This window comes from Acipenser ruthenus, chromosome 2 (assembly GCF_902713425.1).
Source record: "Acipenser ruthenus chromosome 2, fAciRut3.2 maternal haplotype, whole genome shotgun sequence".
In the NCBI taxonomy this organism is placed as follows: Eukaryota; Metazoa; Chordata; class Actinopteri; order Acipenseriformes; family Acipenseridae; genus Acipenser; species Acipenser ruthenus.
In genome coordinates, this window is record NC_081190.1 from 56,402,374 (window position 1) to 56,422,973 (window position 20,600).

The 20,600-nt window shown below is 36.5% G+C and overlaps 1 protein-coding gene across 2 annotated transcripts in view; it reads left to right on the forward strand.

Moving 5' to 3' along the window:
* LOC117409039 (pre-mRNA 3'-end-processing factor FIP1) overlaps nt 1-20,600 on the forward strand; it is a 60,247-nt gene that overhangs the window by 16,205 nt on the left and 23,442 nt on the right. For both annotated transcript variants that reach the window (XM_034014565.3, XM_034014564.3), the window contains exons 10-13: nt 2,910-3,009; nt 3,458-3,644; nt 14,760-14,786; nt 18,544-18,598. In XM_034014565.3, the coding sequence (XP_033870456.1) occupies nt 2,910-3,009; nt 3,458-3,644; nt 14,760-14,786; nt 18,544-18,598 (369 nt within the window). The remainder of the gene's footprint in view (nt 1-2,909; nt 3,010-3,457; nt 3,645-14,759; nt 14,787-18,543; nt 18,599-20,600) is intronic.

A 20,600-nucleotide genomic window follows, 5' to 3' on the forward strand; every position in this document is an offset into this window, starting at 1 on the left:
GGTGAAGCATCTCGCCAGAACTTTGTCATAAATTCCAATGTAAGAGGTGCAGCTGCCTATCCCCTGATTTAAGATGTTCTGTCATCCATGCTTTTGGTAAATTACAGACAACCTCTTCAGGTCCCAGGGGAACGATCTGGGTTGCTTTAATTTACTGATATCGAGGAGGGGGAGTTTTTCACTGCCAGACATGTTTGTGCAAACTAGGGCTGTTCTTCTGTCCTTTTGCTTTCTTGCCACCTTGAAGAGATTCACCTCTAAATGTACATCCTCGTTCTGGGAACCCACAGAAGTAGATCCCGGTTTCGTCCGCGTTGAAAATGTCGTCAGTACTAAACTCCTCCAGGAGAACGGGCACGATTGTTGTCCACCCCTGATCTGCTGCAGGAACATCTGTGTCTTGCTTTTCACTGTGCTCATGTTTAAACACAATGTTGTGACAGGCTTTAAAACAGTTGAGCCATCCTTTCTGAAGGATTGAAATCGTGCCCCAATTCAGAAGCTAGTTGCTGTGCCTTCTCCTTGACTAACGCCTCCTTCACATCACCTTTCTTTGAATTTTCATTTGCATTTCATTTCAAGGTTCATGCTGTTTGACAAACGAAGAATGGCCTCACGATTCCTTCAAGTTTTGTTCACACAAGGACGGAAAACACCAAATTGCTGAGCACTCAAACAATTTCCAACTTTGTTGCAAGAGAAATAGTGGTGTGTTTCGGCGTTTTTGTAGGGATGTTGTGCTCTTGTGGAAATCGGAATGTAAAATGAGGAAATTGAATATTCAAAGATTGAATAAACCAATCGGTGTGTCTCAAGACACTCGCGATGACAAGTCAGTTTTGAAAAGATTAAATAAACCATTTGAATTGAGTGACAGGGAAGAGATCGAGATGGAGGTTAAAGATGATACGTCCCGCAAGCGAACAGGATTTGTTTGCATATCAAGTCAACACACTGAACAGTGCACATGACACTACCAACAATGGTAACGCACGGAGCACATACAGCACAGTGTATGGAAACTTTGTTGGGATCTACAATCTGTTAACTAATTATCTCGGTTCAGTAATAAACCAACGTTGCTGAAGCGCTTGATCATGGCAGATAAATGGTTACGGTGAATATGAGATGGGCGGATACACAACGGATTAGTCTGTATGTGTGTATACTGGGAATAACAAGAAGAGAAGGAATCGATAAGAGTGCAAAGTATGCAATGTTATTATAAGAGCGAAAAAACTGAAATGGCAGTGGGCTGGACATGTAGTAAGAACAGACCACCGCTGGACCAAGGAGATACAAGACTGGATCCCAAGAGATATAAAGTGACCAAGAAGACGACCTCCAGGAAGAAGGCAAGATGAAATTAGGAAACACACCGGAGCAACATGGATGAAGGATGCAGCAGACAGGCTTTTATTGAAAAATCTTGGAGAGGCCTTCATCCAGCAGTGGATTGATAAAGGCTGAAGATGATGATGAGAGATGATATATATATATATATATATATATAATACATATATACACACAGTTGTAGTCAAAAGTTTACATACCCCAATGGAAATTTATAATTTATATATATATATATATATATATATATATATATATACACACACACACAAACACTGTATGTATATATATATATATATATATATATATATATATATATATATATATATATATATATTTAGCTCAAAGAGCCAGCTGCCCAACGTTTCGATATGTTGTACATATCTTTCTCAAGGGAGCCTGTGTTTGAATCAAAACATTGGAGGTATTTATAGGTTTTTGACGGCATGACAACTATTTGTTATTGTTTACATTCAAATCCATGATTTCTTCTTACATGATGTAATGGTGTTCTATATTTTGAATCTGTATTAATTCTAATTAACACTACTTTATATAAAATTATATTTTTATTATGTCATGCAATGCTGGCTCTGAGGATCAGTCTAGATTTGGCCTCCCCAGCGCATCAGCATGCACAACTTTTGAATGAATTTTGTTTATTTATTTAAATGTTATATATTTATTGAAGTTAATTAGTTCATTCTTTTCTGTTGAGTCCCGCTGGCATAATCGTGTTCAGTCTATTTATCCATTTACTTTCTTTTATTCTATATGTCGCATTGTCTAATTTGAGCTGTTCTAATACTACAAACTTTACATCATTTATGTCATGTCCCTGACTGGTGAAGTGCTGTACTATTGGTTCACTCATTTTTTTATTTCTAATTAATGAAAGGTGGTTCTGAATTCTTTTATATAAAGTAGTTCCAGTCTCTCCAACATATTTGATTTCATCACATTTTTCACAGGCTATTCCATAAACGACATTGCTATTTTTACAGTAGGTATTTGTTTTTAGTGGATATGGTGTGTTCTTATGTTTAATTATATTTTTACTTTTGTCTATGTATTTTACATATACATATACATATACATACACACACATACTAATCTGTTGTGTATCCACCCTAACTTGGATTTCTGCAAAAACAAATCTATTTCTTCTAACTTTTTTTTTTCTCACCCACAAAAGCTAAACTTTTGCTACAAAAGATTTGTCCTATAATTATTTGTTTTTGAGAAATATCTAGAAATTATAAATTTCCATGGGGTATGTAAACTTTTGACTACAACCGTGTGTGTGTGTGTGTGCATATATTATATATATATATATATATATATATATATATATATATAATATATATATATATATATATATAAAGTAATATATGCACACACACACACACACACGGTTGTAGTCAAAAGTTTACATACCGAACAATGATTAATATTTGAGAGCCAGGCCATACATTTCTTGTGGTTGTAGTTTTAAAAGTTAGGTTACTTGCACAGTATGTATTTGTCTGCAGCAAAGAACAATGTGTTGCCTTTTCCAGGAACGTAACAGGAACGATCAATGTGATCGGAGGACAGACTGCCACCATCAGCCGCGTCGAGGGGCGGCGCCGACATAACAACGAGAGCAATAATATTCAGGTTATTATTTCAATTCACACCTGTGCATGTGCCCATCTGTTGTGGAATTCCTTGTGAACCACTCCCTCCTTGACACCTTATGCTGATTGGAGCAGCTGTGAGTTCACCCAATGGCACAGCCAGCAGCCATCAGCTGTTAGTAAATTCACAGTTGCTCCGTTTCTGGCAGCAGTGTTTTAGGAGGAGCTTGAGAAATACTTGTATTACAGTTGACAGCAGATACCTCAAGTTCTAATGTTCATTCATAACCAAGTGGCCAACCACTTATTCTTGAGAAGCTGACCCTAAAGTTGAAGCAATCAAGATGTGTTGCATGAAGAGGTATATAAAACAGCAAACAAATATCTGTAGAGTAATAGATGGTTTATAGAAATTCAGTCTTCCAAAAGTAAAAAGTTAACCATGCATAGGACACATTACTAAACTGGCATTTTTCTATATCCCCCAGGTCATTTCAGAACATTCCACCTCAGATGCTGATCCGGCTCCTGCACCTGCGCCTGCACCAGCTCCTGCGCCTGCCAAGCTGCCTCCATTTTTCCCACCTGGAGCTCTGCCTCCAAACATTCCTCCACCCCCATTTCTACCACCTCCCCCCAACGTCAGCAGTGCACCGCCACTGATTCCTCCACCAAGTAAGTGATATCTACTGGGTAGTCTGTTTTCCTGCTTGTGGAGTGGGGTTATACGAGCCCATTACTTTCTGGCAGATGACTGTGTCTGGATGATCCAGATTAGGTGAGCCACCTGGGTAAAAGCCTGAAGTTTCATCACAATTATTCTCTAAATATATGAAAATCTAAATTGTGACATGTTTACATACAGCAGGCTCTACTATACTCCCATACAAGAAGATATGCATAATGGTTTTGTTGTGAATGAATTATGTTAAACTATGTTTTCCTTGTCATATACATTACATATCATGACATGCATGCAGTTGAAGATACGGTTTGCTTTATAAAGCATGTGATGGACCACATTTATGTGATATGTGTTATAGTGTTCTACAGTATATCGATACCAACGGTATATCATGATACCAAAATCCTACAATACCTAATATTGGGGTAAAATAAAAATATCGAAGTATCACCTGTGCATTCTGGGAAAATTAAATTACTCAACAGTAATAGCGAATGCCAGAGAAAGCTTGGTGTGGAACTATTTTGGATTTCAGCCATATGACAACGGCAATCTGGTTGAAGGCAGACAACCAAAATGTCGAAAGTGTTTAAAAGAATTGAAAAACAAGGAAAAAAACGCCACCAGTTTATTAAAACATCTTTCAGATCGCCGCCCCAATCTCTTTGCCGAAGCTTACTTTTCTTTTTACTGTAGTTTCTTCAGTTATTTCAGTTACAGTAAGTGAATCCCTGTGCATATTACTTATAACATAAAAAGGGCAGCAGTGTGGAGTAGTGGTTAGGGCTCTGGACTCTTGATCGGAAGATCGTGGGTTCAATCCCAGGTAGGGGACACTGCTGCTGTACCCTTGAGCAAGGTACTTTACCTAGATTGCTCCAGTAAAAACCCAACTGTAAAAATGGGTAATTGCATGTAAAAATAATGTGATATCTTGTAACAATTGTAAGTCGCCCTGGATAAGGGCGTCTGCTAAGAAATTAATAATAATAATAATAATAATAATAATAATAATAATAATAATATAAAAAAAGGCACAGCAAAGATAACAAGTAAAACAGGAATGCGCTAGAAGCTGATCAAAAGGGAGTTCATTGATGCTTGGTTATTTCATCATTACAGTGCATTTGCTGTTGGCTGCAAAAATCTACTTTGCAGACGTGTCATTAAAACTACCACATGTCCGAAATGCTAGCAATGTTTTTATATTCTTTGGATTTTGTGGTAATCCGTATTTTATGTGTATGTAATGTGATAGCTGTAAAACTGTTTTGAATTGTAGTTTGTATGCATGAGCAGTGGAAAGAACAGCAGTGTGTGTGTGTGTAATATATATATATATATATCTATTCAGAATATTGCGCTGTCATATGATTTATTCATTCATTTATTTATTTATTTATTTATTGTCATCACAGTGAAGTAAAATAGAGAATACAAGTTCATTGATTTTGTCTTTTCCAAAATGAGCCCCTCCTAAATAAGTAGATGCCCCCCTACAGCGTTCATGCTGCCGCCAGGCCTGACTTATCAGTCCTGGGGACTCTCAGTCTGGGTTTTTGATCCAACCAATATTTCATCATTAGTTTTAAAATATTCACGTGTAACAAATTAAAACAATCATGTTCTGGGTCCTAAATGGACTGTGGGAATTAATATGTGCTTGTAGTAGTAGTGTTATTTTTATTTTTCCTCCTCTGTGCCATTTATAGAACCTAGCCCCACCGTTTACTTTTAGATTTTTAAATATTAATACAAATATTTATAAAGCACATAAATATAAAAAGGATTAGTTATTTTTTTTCTTTTACCCTGTGCACTCACACTCACAGTATCCACTGCGCATTATCAGTAGGTAAACTCTGCAAGTGTTTTCAAGACGTATTATTATTATTATACAATCAATATACAGTAGTACCGTACAAGTAAACTTGGTGGCCTAAACGTGTACACAGAATATAAACATGAGCACGGCTTTCTGCTGATTTAATAAAAACAACAATAACGTCAGGGTATACATTTAAAATAGTACAAATGAATTGCACACTTTATAAAGACATTACCATGTGAGGGGGGCTCCCTCACAATACTGTTAACTAATTGTTCAGTTGGAAATAAAATAAAAAAATAATGCACCTTTATTAACTTTCTACTGTGCTCTACTGTCCCTGCACCTCGGTAACACTGTGATAGCCACTGAGGGTACGGTGTTCTCTCCTGTTTATTAATTTGTTTTATATATATGTATATTATCTCAGCCATAACTCCAGTAAAATATAGTAGCCTACTGTGTACTTGAAATCACTATATACCGCCGGCGCCATTTTGATCTTGCAAGTTCTGGTCACTGTTCTGGTCACCTCGTTACAAAAAGGATATTGTTACTCCAGAAAGAGTGCAAAGAAGAGTGACCAGAATTATCCTCGGTTTAAAAGGCATGTCGTATGCAGACAGGCTAAAATAATTGAATCTATTCAGTCTTGAGCAAAGAAGACTACGCGGTGATCTGATTCAAGCATTCAAAATTCTAAAAGGTATTGACAATGTCGACCCAGGGGACTTTTTCGACCTGAAAAAAGAATCAAGGGCAAGGGGTCACAAATGGAGATTAGATAAACGGGCATTCAGAACAGAAAATGGGAGGCAACCAAACGAGCAAGATGACCTCCTCTCAACTTTCTTATGTTCTTACGCAACTAATGCGTGATTTAAAAAAAAAAAAAAAAAAAAAAAAAAAAATGGAATGTCATGAATCTTAAGGCATGAACCAGTCGCGATTGGATTCGCTGGTTACTATAGCTACCGCTTCAACTGAGTAGGCGTGTACTAAACTGAGCTGTTTTATCAGTATGTATACAAATTAACCAAAATATCTAATATAGAAGATATTTGAAGTAAAAATCTTTAGAAGCCGTCGGTAGTCCCGCAGGCTTTGCATCATTACAGTTCGGTAGTCCGGACCCAATTTTTGGTAGTCTATTTTTGTATGTACATATACCCGTTTCTTTTGAAAGGTATATTTTATTATATTTTTTTCACTGTCGTGCTGTATATGCGCTCATTTTGAAAAAAAAGTATTTTATGTTTAATTTTCCGTTTTAAATACGGTGTTTTTGCGATGCAAATGTTAGATATGATGTTCATGAATAAAACTTTTCAGTTGTATTCGATAGTATGTCTTTCATTTTCATAACGAAGCAGTTTAAAAATGTATGGGTCAAAATGACCCACATGGCGGTTCTAGGTAGTTCGAAAATCCGGCGGGTTCTAGTGTTAACGTGTAATAGACATAAAATCCTAAGTATTGTGACAGTATTGAATGTCATGATACTGTGCATGGTATCGTATTGAGGCTCCCTAAATGAGGTATCGCAGAACACTAGCTTGTTAAGATAATATCAAAACATTCTTAAAAGGCAGAACTTGCATCTATAAACAACTTTTAGTCAACCACCAAGAACCATTGGGTAATACTAAATGTAGCTATTAACTACTTTCATCATGTGTTGCGATACACAGCCCTATTAGGATACGATGTATTATGAAGGAAGTATCACATCTATATATGACAAAACGTCACACTCCTACTTGTCAGCTTAATTCCATTTGTGAAACTGAGCAGTGTCTGCTTTCTCTCTTCTCAATTTGCCACGTGTAACTGCTGCCAATTGGTCCATTTAAATATTTATTTCAGTGGTTATAAATGTTCTGTAATTCAAAACACACAGTTTTGTCTGTCGCCTACCATGCATCCCATAAATTGAGCTTTATGACTGGTGGATAAAGGTCCTGTGGTTTATCATTTCAGCACATTGAGCAAATCTTAAGTTTTATCCCCTCAAAGGGTTTTAACTTCTAAGTCTCAACCAAGTCTGTACTGAGTCACTTTAGAGTTGGAATTAGACTTAAAGGCCTTTGCACACAGGATCCTTTCTGTCATTTAGAATCCGTCATCCGAAAAAGTCGCACGTCAATCCATTGCACACTAGATGCATTAATATCGTACTTCAGAGTGCTGATGGGCAGTAGAGGCTTTGTAGTAAATATACCTAGTTTCAGTATGTTAATAAAAAATAAATACAATTCTGTTAATTCTTACATAACTTTGAACACAAAAAATGTTAAATGTAGTATAAACTTAATTATCAGCAAACGCTGATGGAAAACGTTTGCTAATTATTACGTTTCTACTAGACTACAATAATGTTGTTACGCAATGCATAAAAAAAAATATATATATATGATATTACACAACACGGTTGTCTTGGCATCAGGAACCATATGACCAATATCACATTTTTCAAACACTTGCTACTTTCCATCACTTTCATGTACTGCCCCTCTTTTCTAACTGTTAGGCCCTGACCACTCTTGGTTGCCCTGTCACGCTTCTTTCTCTGATATGTGTCTCCAGGTTAGGCCATTGTTTATTTACTTCCTCGACCTACAATTGAAATAAAAAGTATATGCTTGTAATAACCTATACTGCACAAAATGCACGTTTTCATGTTTTATAATACATATCATTCATGCCCAAGTCCACGGCAATGTCTTTCCATATGTGTTCTTTTTTTACAAAGTCTTTGTAATCTTTGTTGGAGTTATCATAAAGTCATTTTTGTTTGATGGCACACACAATTAGATTTTCCATTTTGTTCATGGTACTGCAAGAACCCACGTGTCTTCCCAGTTGTTTTTTATTGGTCAATGTCATTTTTAACGCACGTCAAATCGGATCAAATTGAACTTGTTTCGATTCCAAAATTAGTGCATCACCGTTGTACGACAATTCCGGACTCGGTGTGCAAGGTGCAATAGGGAATGCACATGATCGTTTTTTTCTGTTTAGACGCACGTTAAATTTCGGATGCATTATCGGATCCAGTGTGCGATGGCCTTAACTCTCAATGTTTCGGCTGAAAAAGGCTCCCCTAACAGTACCCCTCGCATGTTATCATAATATTTTGGTAAATGGTCCAAGCACAAATTTGATCAAATCTGATTTTGTTTTACATACAACCATAACCATTAAAATAAAGTACTGGAAATAAAAACAGACTGGGTATACTGAATATTAGTAAATGTGAAACCATGAATAGTAAAATAAATCAGTGGGGCGCGAACAGTTTTTAATTAATTTAATAACCTACAAATTTGGTTTGGGTCACTATGCTTGGAAACAAGAAAGATGTTGCACAGGTGTGGAGTCTAATTCTTTTTGGTTTCTTTGCCAGTAACTTGTTGAGATTTAAAGAGGCACAGGGAAACATAGTTCAGTGTTTTATACAATATTTATTGATTACATGCTTTTGAGGGTTTTATGAGATGCACTTGTTCATAAAGTCTCAAACATCCTTTTGTGCTTATATTAAATCTGAAAATAACCATTAAGGCCCCTGCAGCCCTATGCTTTTAATTGTGTTCCTGCCAACTCTTTATCTTCAAAGTGCTTTATAAAATAAAATCTCCTAGGTTCTCTGAAGAAAAAAAAAAAGAAAGTTACCTTTCAGTAACTGTGCTTATGCCAGAATTTTAATACAATGAAAATATAAAACATCCTGCAGAAGTCTCTTTGAAAACGTGGCCGTCCTTTTGAAGTATTTTATTCCTTTACGTTATAGTCACTTTTCTCCTTTTTTGTGATGCAAATGTTTGAGTTTAAAAATAGCCTTAGAAAAATGCCCCAGTAGCAGAATTTCCAAACCATAATGTGTACAGAGCTATCATGCGGTGAGCAGCAATTGTAGCTAATGAGCACTCGATGCGTTTAATTGCAAAAGTATTGTTCTGGTTCATGAATGGTGTTTAGCAGATTGATAAGCTATCGTGCCTCACTTTGATTGCTGTGCAGTTTGATAGCTGTTTAACCAAAGGAATGGCACGCACCCTTTTGTGTAAATCAAAAGAACTCAATATCATGCAATTTACAAATACTAATTGTTACCAAACAGTAAAATAAAGCAGTTAGGTCTGAGCTGTAATGCTAGGTGTAACCTCCCTTGCCCTCAGCCTCTTTTGAAGTATTCCATTACAAGTCTTGCACAGGCAGCTGAATTGCCATCTTATCTACACACATGTACGCTTTCCCTTTTAATTTGCCTCAGCCTTGCCTTATAGGGATTCCTTTCTCACTGATTCTGTTTTTATTTTGCAAATTATGACAGTAATATAGAAAAAGACCACCAGATCTTATTTCATCGTACAGATTAAAAAAAAAAAGCAGACCCGAGTTGGAATCCGGGATATGCAACTTCGTCACATCCAGTCAAGGTCTTACACCAATGACCTTAATTATTACATTGAACCAGTTAAGCCTCTGATCAAGTCCTTACTTGGTAAATTAATAATACCTATTAAGCATGGAATGGAACTGGAATCCAGAACTAAAGTTACCTACCCCTGATCTATATGCTAAGGTTTGAAATGAAATCCACCTGACATTTAGAAATACATTTAGCAATGTTTCACAGCAGAGTTGTCAGTGCACTTGAATGGTAACCAGGTGCTCTGGGTCCAGTCCTCAGGCAGGTCATATATTTGTCTTTGACATTCCCAGGTAATTCATTAAGAAACATTGCATTTAATTTAATTTGAAAAAGTATGGCAATTTAAAAGTTTAAAAAAATGTATTATTCATACAATGTGTAAGCTCTGTTTTATCAGTGTTTTAAATATGGCTTTTACTTGTGCGGATACATTACCAAAAGCAGTAAATAGCTACTTGTAGTATTCAGAGATGAAAAATCTCTGATTATTGGCGGGTGTCTGATTTACTCAGCCCCCCGATTGTTATTGATGTGATCAGTGCAAGTCGTGGGGGAAAAATGTTCCTGTTGCTATTTCATTGGTCCACAAACAAGTACTGTGCATTAAACGGTTATGATGCAGTTCTACAGTTCACATTGCAGAAAATGGCGAAAATAATGGAACGGAAGGAAGGTGCTGCCTGTTGGCGAAAAATTAAGATACATACATATTTAGTGGTTGATCACGGACATTGTTGACAAAGCTTGTAGACCCACACTCTCCTGGAATAATCCATAAATTAGGCATGTATAGTTCACCTTCAAATCGTGAGCACCGTCTCTGTCTTTATTATAAATGCTTTCCTGTTAAATATATTGACGATACACTTGCATCTTATACAACAATAACTAAGTCTGCATTTCGTTTTTATTGGTCCGCATGCATACCTGCGTACCGGTTATGTGAACCCCTGATTAAGGATCAAGAGGGTTCAAGGTGCTGGAAAGCCGTATTCTCTGCAGAAAACACGTAGACATAAGAAATACTCGTCGCAGTAACAACTACAGCCTGTCGTCTGCTTTTTCTTTGTGACCTGATGTTGATGGACACAAACATGGCGATTCAGCAAATTATAAAATACACCCTGTGTTTAAACAAGCATCTTTTGAAAAACAAGAAGTTGCCAGACATTTGATTCCCATAGAAGACACAGTGAAAAATCAAGAGGTCTTTTTAAACTTTATTAACAGAACATTAATGCTCTACACAGACCCTTTTTAAGTTTAAACATTTTTTTTTTATTAAACTTACATGACATAAGCAGTTTGTTTGTTTTTATTCGCACTATATTTTGTTACATTTTTTCCATGGTAACATAAAATGAAGCGGAAAATGTCAACTTTGTGCTTAAATATACAGTACTGTGCAAAAGTTTTAGGCAGGTGTGAAAAAATGCTGTAAAGTAAGAATGCTTTCAAAAATAGACATGTTAATAGATTATATTTATCAATTAACTAAACGCAAAGTGAGTGAACAGAAGAAAAATCTACATCAAATCCATATTTGGTGTGACCACCCTTTGCCTTCAAAACAGCATCAATTCTTCTAGGTACACTTGCACAAAGTCAGGGATTTTGTAGGCATATAGTCAGGTGTATGATTAAACAATTATACCAAACAGGTGCTAATGATTATCAATTCAATATGTAGGTTGAAACACAATCATTAACTGAAACAGAAACAGCTGTGTAGGAGGAATAAAACTGGGTGAGGAACAGCCAAACTCAGCTGATGAGGTGAGGTTGCTGAAGACAGTTTACTGTCATACACCATGGCAAGACTGAGCACAGCAACAAGACACAAGGTAGTTATACTGCATCAGCAAGGTCTCTCCCAGGCAGAAATTTCAAGGCAGACAGGTTTCCAGATGTGCTGTCCAAGCTCTTTTGAAGAAGCACAAAGAAACGGGCAACGTTGAGGACCGTAGACGCAGTGGTCGGCCAAGGAAACTTACTGCAGCAGATGAAAGACACATCATGCTTACTTCCCTTCGCAATCGGAAGATGTCCAGCAGTGCCATCAGCTCAGAATTGGCAGAAAACAGTGGGACCCTGGTACACCCATCTACTGTCCGGAGAAGTCTGGTCAGAAGTGGCCTTCATGGAAGACTTGTGTCCAAAAAGCCATACCTCTGACGTGGAAACAAGGCCAAGCGACTCAACTATGCACGAAAACACAGGAACTGGGGTGCAGAAAAATGGCAGCAGGTGCTCTGGACTGATGAGTCAAAATTTGAAATATTTGGCAGTAGCAGAAGGCAGTTTGTTTGCCGACGGGCTGGAGAGCGGTACACGAATGAGTGTCTGTAGGCAACAGTGAAGCATGGTGGAGGTTCCTTGCAAGTTTGGGGCTGCATTTCTGCAAATGGAGTTGGGGATTTGGTCAGAATTAATGGTCTCCTCAATGCTGAGAAGTACAGGCAGATACTTATCCATCATGCAATACCATCAGGGAGGCATCTGATTGGCCCCAAATTTATTCTGCAGCATGACAACGACCCCAAACATACAGCGAAAGTCATTAAGAACTATCTTCAGCGTAAAGAAGAACAAGGAGTCCTGGAAGTGATGCTATAGCCCCCACAGAGCCCTGATTTCAACATCATCGAGTGTCTGGGATTACATGAAGAGAGAGAAGCAACGGAGGCTGCCTAAATCCACAGAAGAACTGTGGTTAGTTCTCCAAGATGTTTGGGCCAACCTACCTGCCGAGTTCCTTCAAAAACTGTGTGCAAGTGTACCTAGAAGAATTGATGCTGTTTTGAAGGCAAAGGGTGGTCACACCAAATATTGATTTGATGTAGATTTTTCTTCTGTCACTCACTTTGCATTTTGTTAATTGATAAATATAAACTATTAACATGTCTATTTTTGAAAGCATTCTTACTTTACAGCATTTTTTCACACCTGCCTAAAACTTTTGCACAGTACTGTACATTTACAATATTAAATGCATAGTACTACAAATAGACCAAAATCAGTGGATGATTAGCTTGTTCAAGAGCTCTTGCCTTGTGTGTGCCGCACTGAAAGTATTTTATGTGGCTTCTTTTGTAGGTTCAATATTTAGTAGTAGTAGTAGTAGTAGTAGTAGTAGTAGTAGTAGTAGTAGTAGTAGTATTAAAGCTAAAAAAACGGGGGGAAAGAAGGTGCCACAAAAATAGAAATTAACAAGAACAATTTAAAGTGTACACAGTTCTTTTTTTGACCTTTAACAATTAAGAGGGAGTGACTTTCTGATGTAAACAAGCGGCATTTGAGATCCAAAGGAACAACTACTTTAAAATAAGACATGCTGTACAACATTTATTTCAGCCCATATGCACGGTAAGAAAAAATTGATTTCACTTGAAACTAAATGTATATTTTACCTCAACTTTATTTGACTGGATACTTGCATCAAGTTTCACACACCCTATTTTGTCCTGACTTGACTAAAAGTAAATAGATAGATAAATAAATAAATAAAACATTCACCTAATTTTGGTGAACTTGGCAGGTGCTGTTTTGTTCACTCTCAAGTATTGGCATCTCTGGGTTTGTGAAACCAGCAGTTAAAGTTCACTTATTATTTGGTATACATGCTAATTTCAGGTGTAATCTGAATCTTAACTTCATTCAATTTGGGTTCCTGAGCAAAAAAATCAAACATGGCAGTGGATCCCAGATTCCTGCCGCTTTTCAGCTTTTTTTATTTTTACTTCTCACTTTTATCGCTGAGTATTACCCAAGTAGAAATATCTAATATATTTGTTGGATAATTTAAAAACATTTCTTTCTTTTTTCTAATAAATCTCTTTCTACCACCGTTAAACACGTATTTTATAGAAACTATGAAAAGTTTAAAGTGCAGACTTTTTTTTTTCTGTGACTTTTTTTTTTGTCTTTCTAACAAAGTAAAAAAGAATGTCCCAGTTGTTCAGGGGTGGAAGATGTACCGTACATCTGGGTCTTTTGTGAAAAACATATTAAATTGTTAGCAGATGCTAGAGCTGCACATTTGAAACTGGTTGTGACTCCATATTTCAAATGCCTTTCAGGAAAGCCCTTGATCTAGGGGAGTGTAAAAAAACAAAAAAAAAACTTACACATCTGGGTTTTTTCTTTTTAAAATTTTTTAAACTAAGTTTGAAATACACCATTTAAGTTTACAGTTTTAATCATGTTTAGGGGTGGGAGACATGCGTTTCATATGCATAAGTATCAGTTTTGTATCTTTTTACCCATGCAAAATACATCACAAGAAAAGCTCAGCGCAGCCTTTAAATTAATAATCATCTGTGGTTTGGGGCACATGCTTGTTGATGAAAACTACCATTGTTGTATTATAAAAGCATCATATTTTATTAAACAATACATACAGCAGGTGGTCTTTATTAATGTTAACTGTATGTATCCATTGTGATCAAAGTGTTGAATGATGTCAAATTAATTCTTGAAATTCCTGCTCCTAACGTGCCAACTTTTAAATTGGGTTGTTTTTGTCCGCTTGCTGAGCTTAACAGCATTTTATTTTAAAAACACAAATAATCTAAATAACACTAAACTACTGTGTGTTATTTGGGTTGTTCCGATGCTAATGATTGTATGAACACTGCTTTAAAAAAATTGGGTAAAATACCTGAGTAGTACATGGAAGTACCATAACTGAATATGTATTGCATGTCGTAAAATGATAAATGCCGACCAATTGTAAGATTCAGCCTTCTTTTGTTAATGTGCCGCACACTGACACTTTTCTCCTTATTATTTTTTATAAATTTTTTTTTTTTAATTGATGTCTTTTTCTTCTTTTTACAGGAATTCCCATCACGGTACCACCTCCAGGTAAAGCATTTATTTTGTCAATCAATATTATAAACTACAGAAACATGTTTCAATAAAGTTGTTTGATATTCATCTGAGAGGATCCCTTGCTGTCAGTGATACAGTTTAAAAAAAAAAAAAAAAGGAAAATACAAGTAACTATATTTTTGAACTGTTACATTTAAGTGATAAAACTGGCACATTGAGCAAATACATGTTGGTGAGTAAGAAGGATTACAGAGCTTTTTTTTATATGCAATAGCACACTGTTGGTCAGGGGTTCCTAAAGCTTCTGTTGGTGTAATGGTTCTGCAGGCCTGACTGTTACTTTAAGAATGTTGGTAAGCTTGTCTGCCTGGTCCAGTACCCAGGGTTCCAGTCACTGTACAGAAACGAAGCATAGAAAAACACTGGACGATATTGTAATTCTAAGTAGAATGTAAAGTCTGCTATTGAAAAGTGTATGAAACTGTTCTACCGTGTTTGACCTGAGAAAATAGACAAACCAATGCCTTGAGTTTTCCTTCAGCTGTAATTATGCATACTGTTAGCACGGGTATTGGAACTGAAGATTTATAAATGTACGATTTGAGCTGATTTCAAGGTATAAGGAAAAATAACCATGCACGTAACACCAGTTTTCAGTAAAAATAATTGATCAGGTCAACAGCACTTCAGTATGTAGTCTCAGATTCAGACTGTACAACAAATACGACGGGAAAGTTCGGATTAGTTCAATTACGCTGTTATCGGAGCAAGGGCGTAGTTAAATTTTACAAAAAAATAATAATAATAAAAATAATAATAAATAATAATTATTATTTTATATAGCACAATTCATGCGACACATCTCAAAGCGCTTTACAGTCCAAGAATAATCCGTAATCATAAATAATAAGAGTGATGTAGGTTAAGGATGGAATCACTCTGGTTGTGCTGTTAAGTGTTGGTCAAGGGGTTAAGTTAAGTCATAGTTGGAAAATGTGTATTAATGATACTGGTGGGTCAGTATTTGAACATTTTCTCTTGAGGATGTCTGAGGTTTTATTAACTAGGTCTTGTCAATGTCCTCAGGGTTAATTTATTGGATTTTGATCAACTGTTAGGGTTTGAACAAAAATAAGGGTTACTACTAAAGTGAATAATATGTGTTCAGAGGTCGCGCTAGCTTTTCTGTTCATGTGCTCCTGAAATGCACATGCCCAAAACTTTGCAGCCCATCCATCAGATACTACACAATCAGTTGTCAACACAAAGGCTAATAAACTCCAGGGATGTGCATTTTTTGCACATTTTTATGAATGTTTAAACTGTATGCTATATCATAGTTTTAAACAATCTTTGTCTGTGTATACATATGAATACAGACACACTTTTTTTTATGCTAGTATATACTATCAGGATTCTAAACCGTGTTTGTTGCCTTCATCTACGTGTGTTTTCATATTTTTCTGTATTCCAATAACAGCAAAATTAAGCGAAGATTCTTGAAAATCTGTCCATCTGCGTGTATATGCATTTTTTCTTTTGCCCAGCAGCTTTTTCACACACACACTACAGTACATATTGTCATCTCGATAAACACGCCACGGTTACTTCATCACCCATTGTAAGAACATTTTGTGTTTGCGTTTTTCTGTAACTGCTTTGGTCACTGTAGTACAGTAGGCTCTGGCTAAGAGAACCCCCTCGGGAAGCAATTGAAGTGTTCTCTAAGACGGAGTTGACCACCAGACACAATATGAATCAATAAATATATATAACCTGTCGTGCTGCACGTGCATCAACATATAAAATCAGGGCAGCAGTGTGGAGTAGTGGTTAGGGCTCTGGACTCTTGACCGGAAGGTTGTGGGTTCAATCCCCAGTGGGGGACACTGCTGTTGTACCCTTGAGCAAGGTACTTTACCTAGATTGCTCCAGTAAATAAGAACCCAACTGTATAAATGGGGAATTGTATGTAAAATAATGTGATGTCTGTATAATGTGAAATAATGTATAATGTGATATCTTGTAACAATTGTAAGTCGCCCTGGATAAGGGCGTCTGCTAAGAAATAAATAATAATAATAATAATAAAATGAACTGAATAAGTATGCATGTTATAAACTATAATAATAAAGTAACAGACAAGCTAACGTTAATAAAACTGTCAAACTAAATTGACACACTCCCCCTACACAAGTTAAAAAAAAATGCAGCAGCAATATATAAGACATGCACATTATTTAACAGAATGGTGAAACAACTCAACAGAACGGGAAACATCAAATTGCTCTGCGACTTGTGTCTGATTCAGGTTTTTTTTCAAGAGCTCAAACAATTTCCAACTTTTTGTAGCAAGAGAAACAGCGGTGTGTGTCACAATTTTGTTTACATGCCATTTTGTAGCAATGAGGTGCACTCATGGAAATCAAAATACAAAACGAGTCAATGATATGATCACGGAAACCAATCCGTGTGCCTCAAGACACTCTCGCGATGACAATATGCTTTTGAAAAGACTGAATAAACCATCTTAATTTAAGTTTGATAATGAGTTATAAGGCTTCAAAACAGTACTGTATCCATTGTGAACGAATCGCTATATGTTTTTTTAAGCAAAGTTCCTGTTCCTTTAGCTGGAGCATTTACAATGCGGAAAAATCAGTTTCACCCAAAGTGTGTTTCCTTAGGTGAGGTGTTCTCTTAGGAGGTATTCCGCAGAGACTACTGTACATGTACAGTCAGAAGATGTTGACTGCTTAGCAAAAAAAGTCCTATTGATAACTGCTTCGCCATATTGTCACAGACACTGGTCTGGCGCCAAAAATGTCTAAAAGTAAATATCCTTAATATTGCTGCTTAAGCCAAACGGCTTATTGCTGCCACCTACAGGACTGGAGTATACCTTAATCAAGGCTGTTATATTCCAGAACAGTTTTATTATTATTATTATTATTATTATTATTATTATTATTATTATTATTATTTGTTTATTTAGCAGATGCCTTTATCCAAGGCGACTTACAGAGACTAGGGTGTGTGAACTATGCATCAGCTGCAGAGTCACTTACAATTACGTCTCACCCGAAAGACGGAGCACAAGGAGGTTAAGTGACTTGCTCAGGATCACACAGTGAGTCAGTGGCTGAGGTGGAATTTAAACTGGGGACCTCCTGGTTACAAGCCCTTTTCTTTAACCACTGGACCACACTGCCTGCTTGTTTTAAACAAGCAAATATTTTACGGTCATTGCTGCAGTGTAATCGATTACCAGGAATATGAATGTCTGCGTCCCTTTCCCATTATGTGTGTCCAGTGAACACAAGACAAAATATTTTTCAGTCCAATGGATTTATTTTGCGTCTACAACGCAAAATTTTGCGTTAATGCGACCTCTCTGTGTTGGATTGTGTGTTTTAAGTTTATTCATGTCCAGTAATAAAACTGTGATCCAAACATGTTTTTTCATTAATAACGTTGCCATTATGATACACTGGTAATGTGGTTTAATATTGGCATTCCCTTGTACGTGGATGCCATTTTTGTATTATGTTTTCTTTTTCATCGCCAAATGTAAATACTGCAAATTGAATGTTATTTCATTGCTCTCTTTAGACCTGGTTGGAAAAAATTTGAAGACCTCCTGATAGTTGGCCGTTGAATGACTTTTAGGATAGCCTTTTTTGTCAGGAAGAGTCATAAATTATTTATTGGCAAAGAAACATCTGCTTGTTTAATAGCAGTGAACTTATCTCAAAGTGAGTGATGGATAACCAGATTGCATGTGTTTCAGGTTTTCCACCACCACCTGGAGCCCCCCCACCATCACTTATTCCAACACTGGATGGGTAAGTGAGGAGTTGCCTATTTGCACTTACTGTATCCAACTATCAACATCTTGAAACAATTAAAGAAGTGCTACAGAAAATGTGACCATCGATAAATCCTGTTTTACGGTGTGTATTGTGGTACATGACCATAATCTCTATATAGCTACCTTGTAGTCCACCAAATGGGTTTTGAATGATAAATAAATGTGATATGCAGTTGATATGAATCACAATTAAGTGATTTTTAAAAATAGAAATAACTATGTATTTGTAAACCTGTGCCTCCGCTTTAGCTGCTTTATCTCCTAAACTTCTTATTTTCATAGTAATGGAAACTCCTCTGGAAAAATCTAACAAAACTTCTCTTTGGCCTGTGACCTAAGATGGCAGCTATATTGGGGTCATGTGACTTTCTGGTTTCCATACGATACATACTTAGCACTTCATACTTGGTACACAACTGTATTCTGTGATTGTCTAGATCAAGTTTTAATTCTTATTCATCTTTTAAAAAATTTAGTTTCATGTTTGTTTTTTTTTCCCCTGATCAGATATTCTGTTCCCTTTATATTAGGCTCCTGTTGATGCTTTTTTTTTGTTGTTCACAAAAGCACCAGTTGTTACACATCATGCAAAATATTCCATCATTACCCTAACATGTATCATAGGATAACGTGAAATGCTTATCGTTGTACGTAATGCTTCGTGTTTATCATTGCAATGCATTTTATAATCATAAGGATTTTTTTTTTACCTGCACTTCCACCACAGTAATAGGAGTGCAGAAAGATTCTACAATATTTTCCAATTTGAATCAGCTGATGGCAGCGGGAGCAGGGCAGACAGGAGGGTGTCGGATAGAGAAGGGGATAAGAGAGGCTCACCACACAAGAGAGGACACAGTAGCTCACAGAGACGAGGAAGGAGAAGTGTTGGAGGAGAAGGAGAACGGGAGGGACAGAGAGCAAGGCAAAAGTGAGCAGGAGAGGAAGGGCAAGAGGAGGAAGGTAGCCGGGGGATAGGAGGGTTAACAGGAAAGATTAGTGTGAGGATGACAGGAAAAAAGTTAGGGTTATGATGGTTTAGTGAGCACAGCAGTAAATATAACAACCCTCTTCAACTGTTTTAGCAAAATAGCAAGTGTTTACTGCCGATATGCATTTCCAGCTCTTGTTTAAGTTAGTAAAAGTCATCCACAGTATGCACCTTTGTGTACTCAATTTGAGTGAACTATATATACATTGTTGTGCTTTTATTTATGGGGAAACCAAATGTAATGACCAAAACCACAAATATAACTAGCCTGCCTCTCTCTAATATGTAGTATATTAGCATGATAATCCTCCCCTGTATTACAGGACATACTGTATCACCTATAGTTCTAAATTTTCAAACGTTTCCAATAATTTACTACTTACAACTACTATGTCTTTCTGTTCAATTGCCCAGGCTAGTCACAAGAAGAGAAGAGCATATTATACTGACAGTTTTTCTGTATATTGACATTATTCATTATTGTCTAAATATCCTGTAGGATATTGTATCAAACTACTTGATAATCATCAGTTATTAAATTGATGCTTCACAGGAATGTGGTTGTCACACATTCTGTATTGGGCATGTGCTGTCTTTAAACAAGATTTAATTTAACTCGTGTTACTTTGTAGAAAAACAAAATAAAGTAACTTCATCAGTAACATATATGTAACCATATGGTAAGTATTCATTTTTAAATTGTGAGGTTTATACAGAAAATACCTTTAATAAATACTTGCAATCATAGTTGTCAAGGCTCAGCCATCAACATAGACACAGTCTGAAGGGAAATGGAAGCTCTAACTAGCACTTGCACAGATGTATGATTTGAAGCGAGTCGTTTGGGAATTAAAATTGTGATCAAAGAGAAGAGAAGTTTGTTTCTAAAATCCTAAAACTGTGCATAACAATTAAACAACGCTGCAAAGAATTTGAGCACTTCGTGATGTATACAGCTGACGGTGACAAAATAATGATGTGCAGA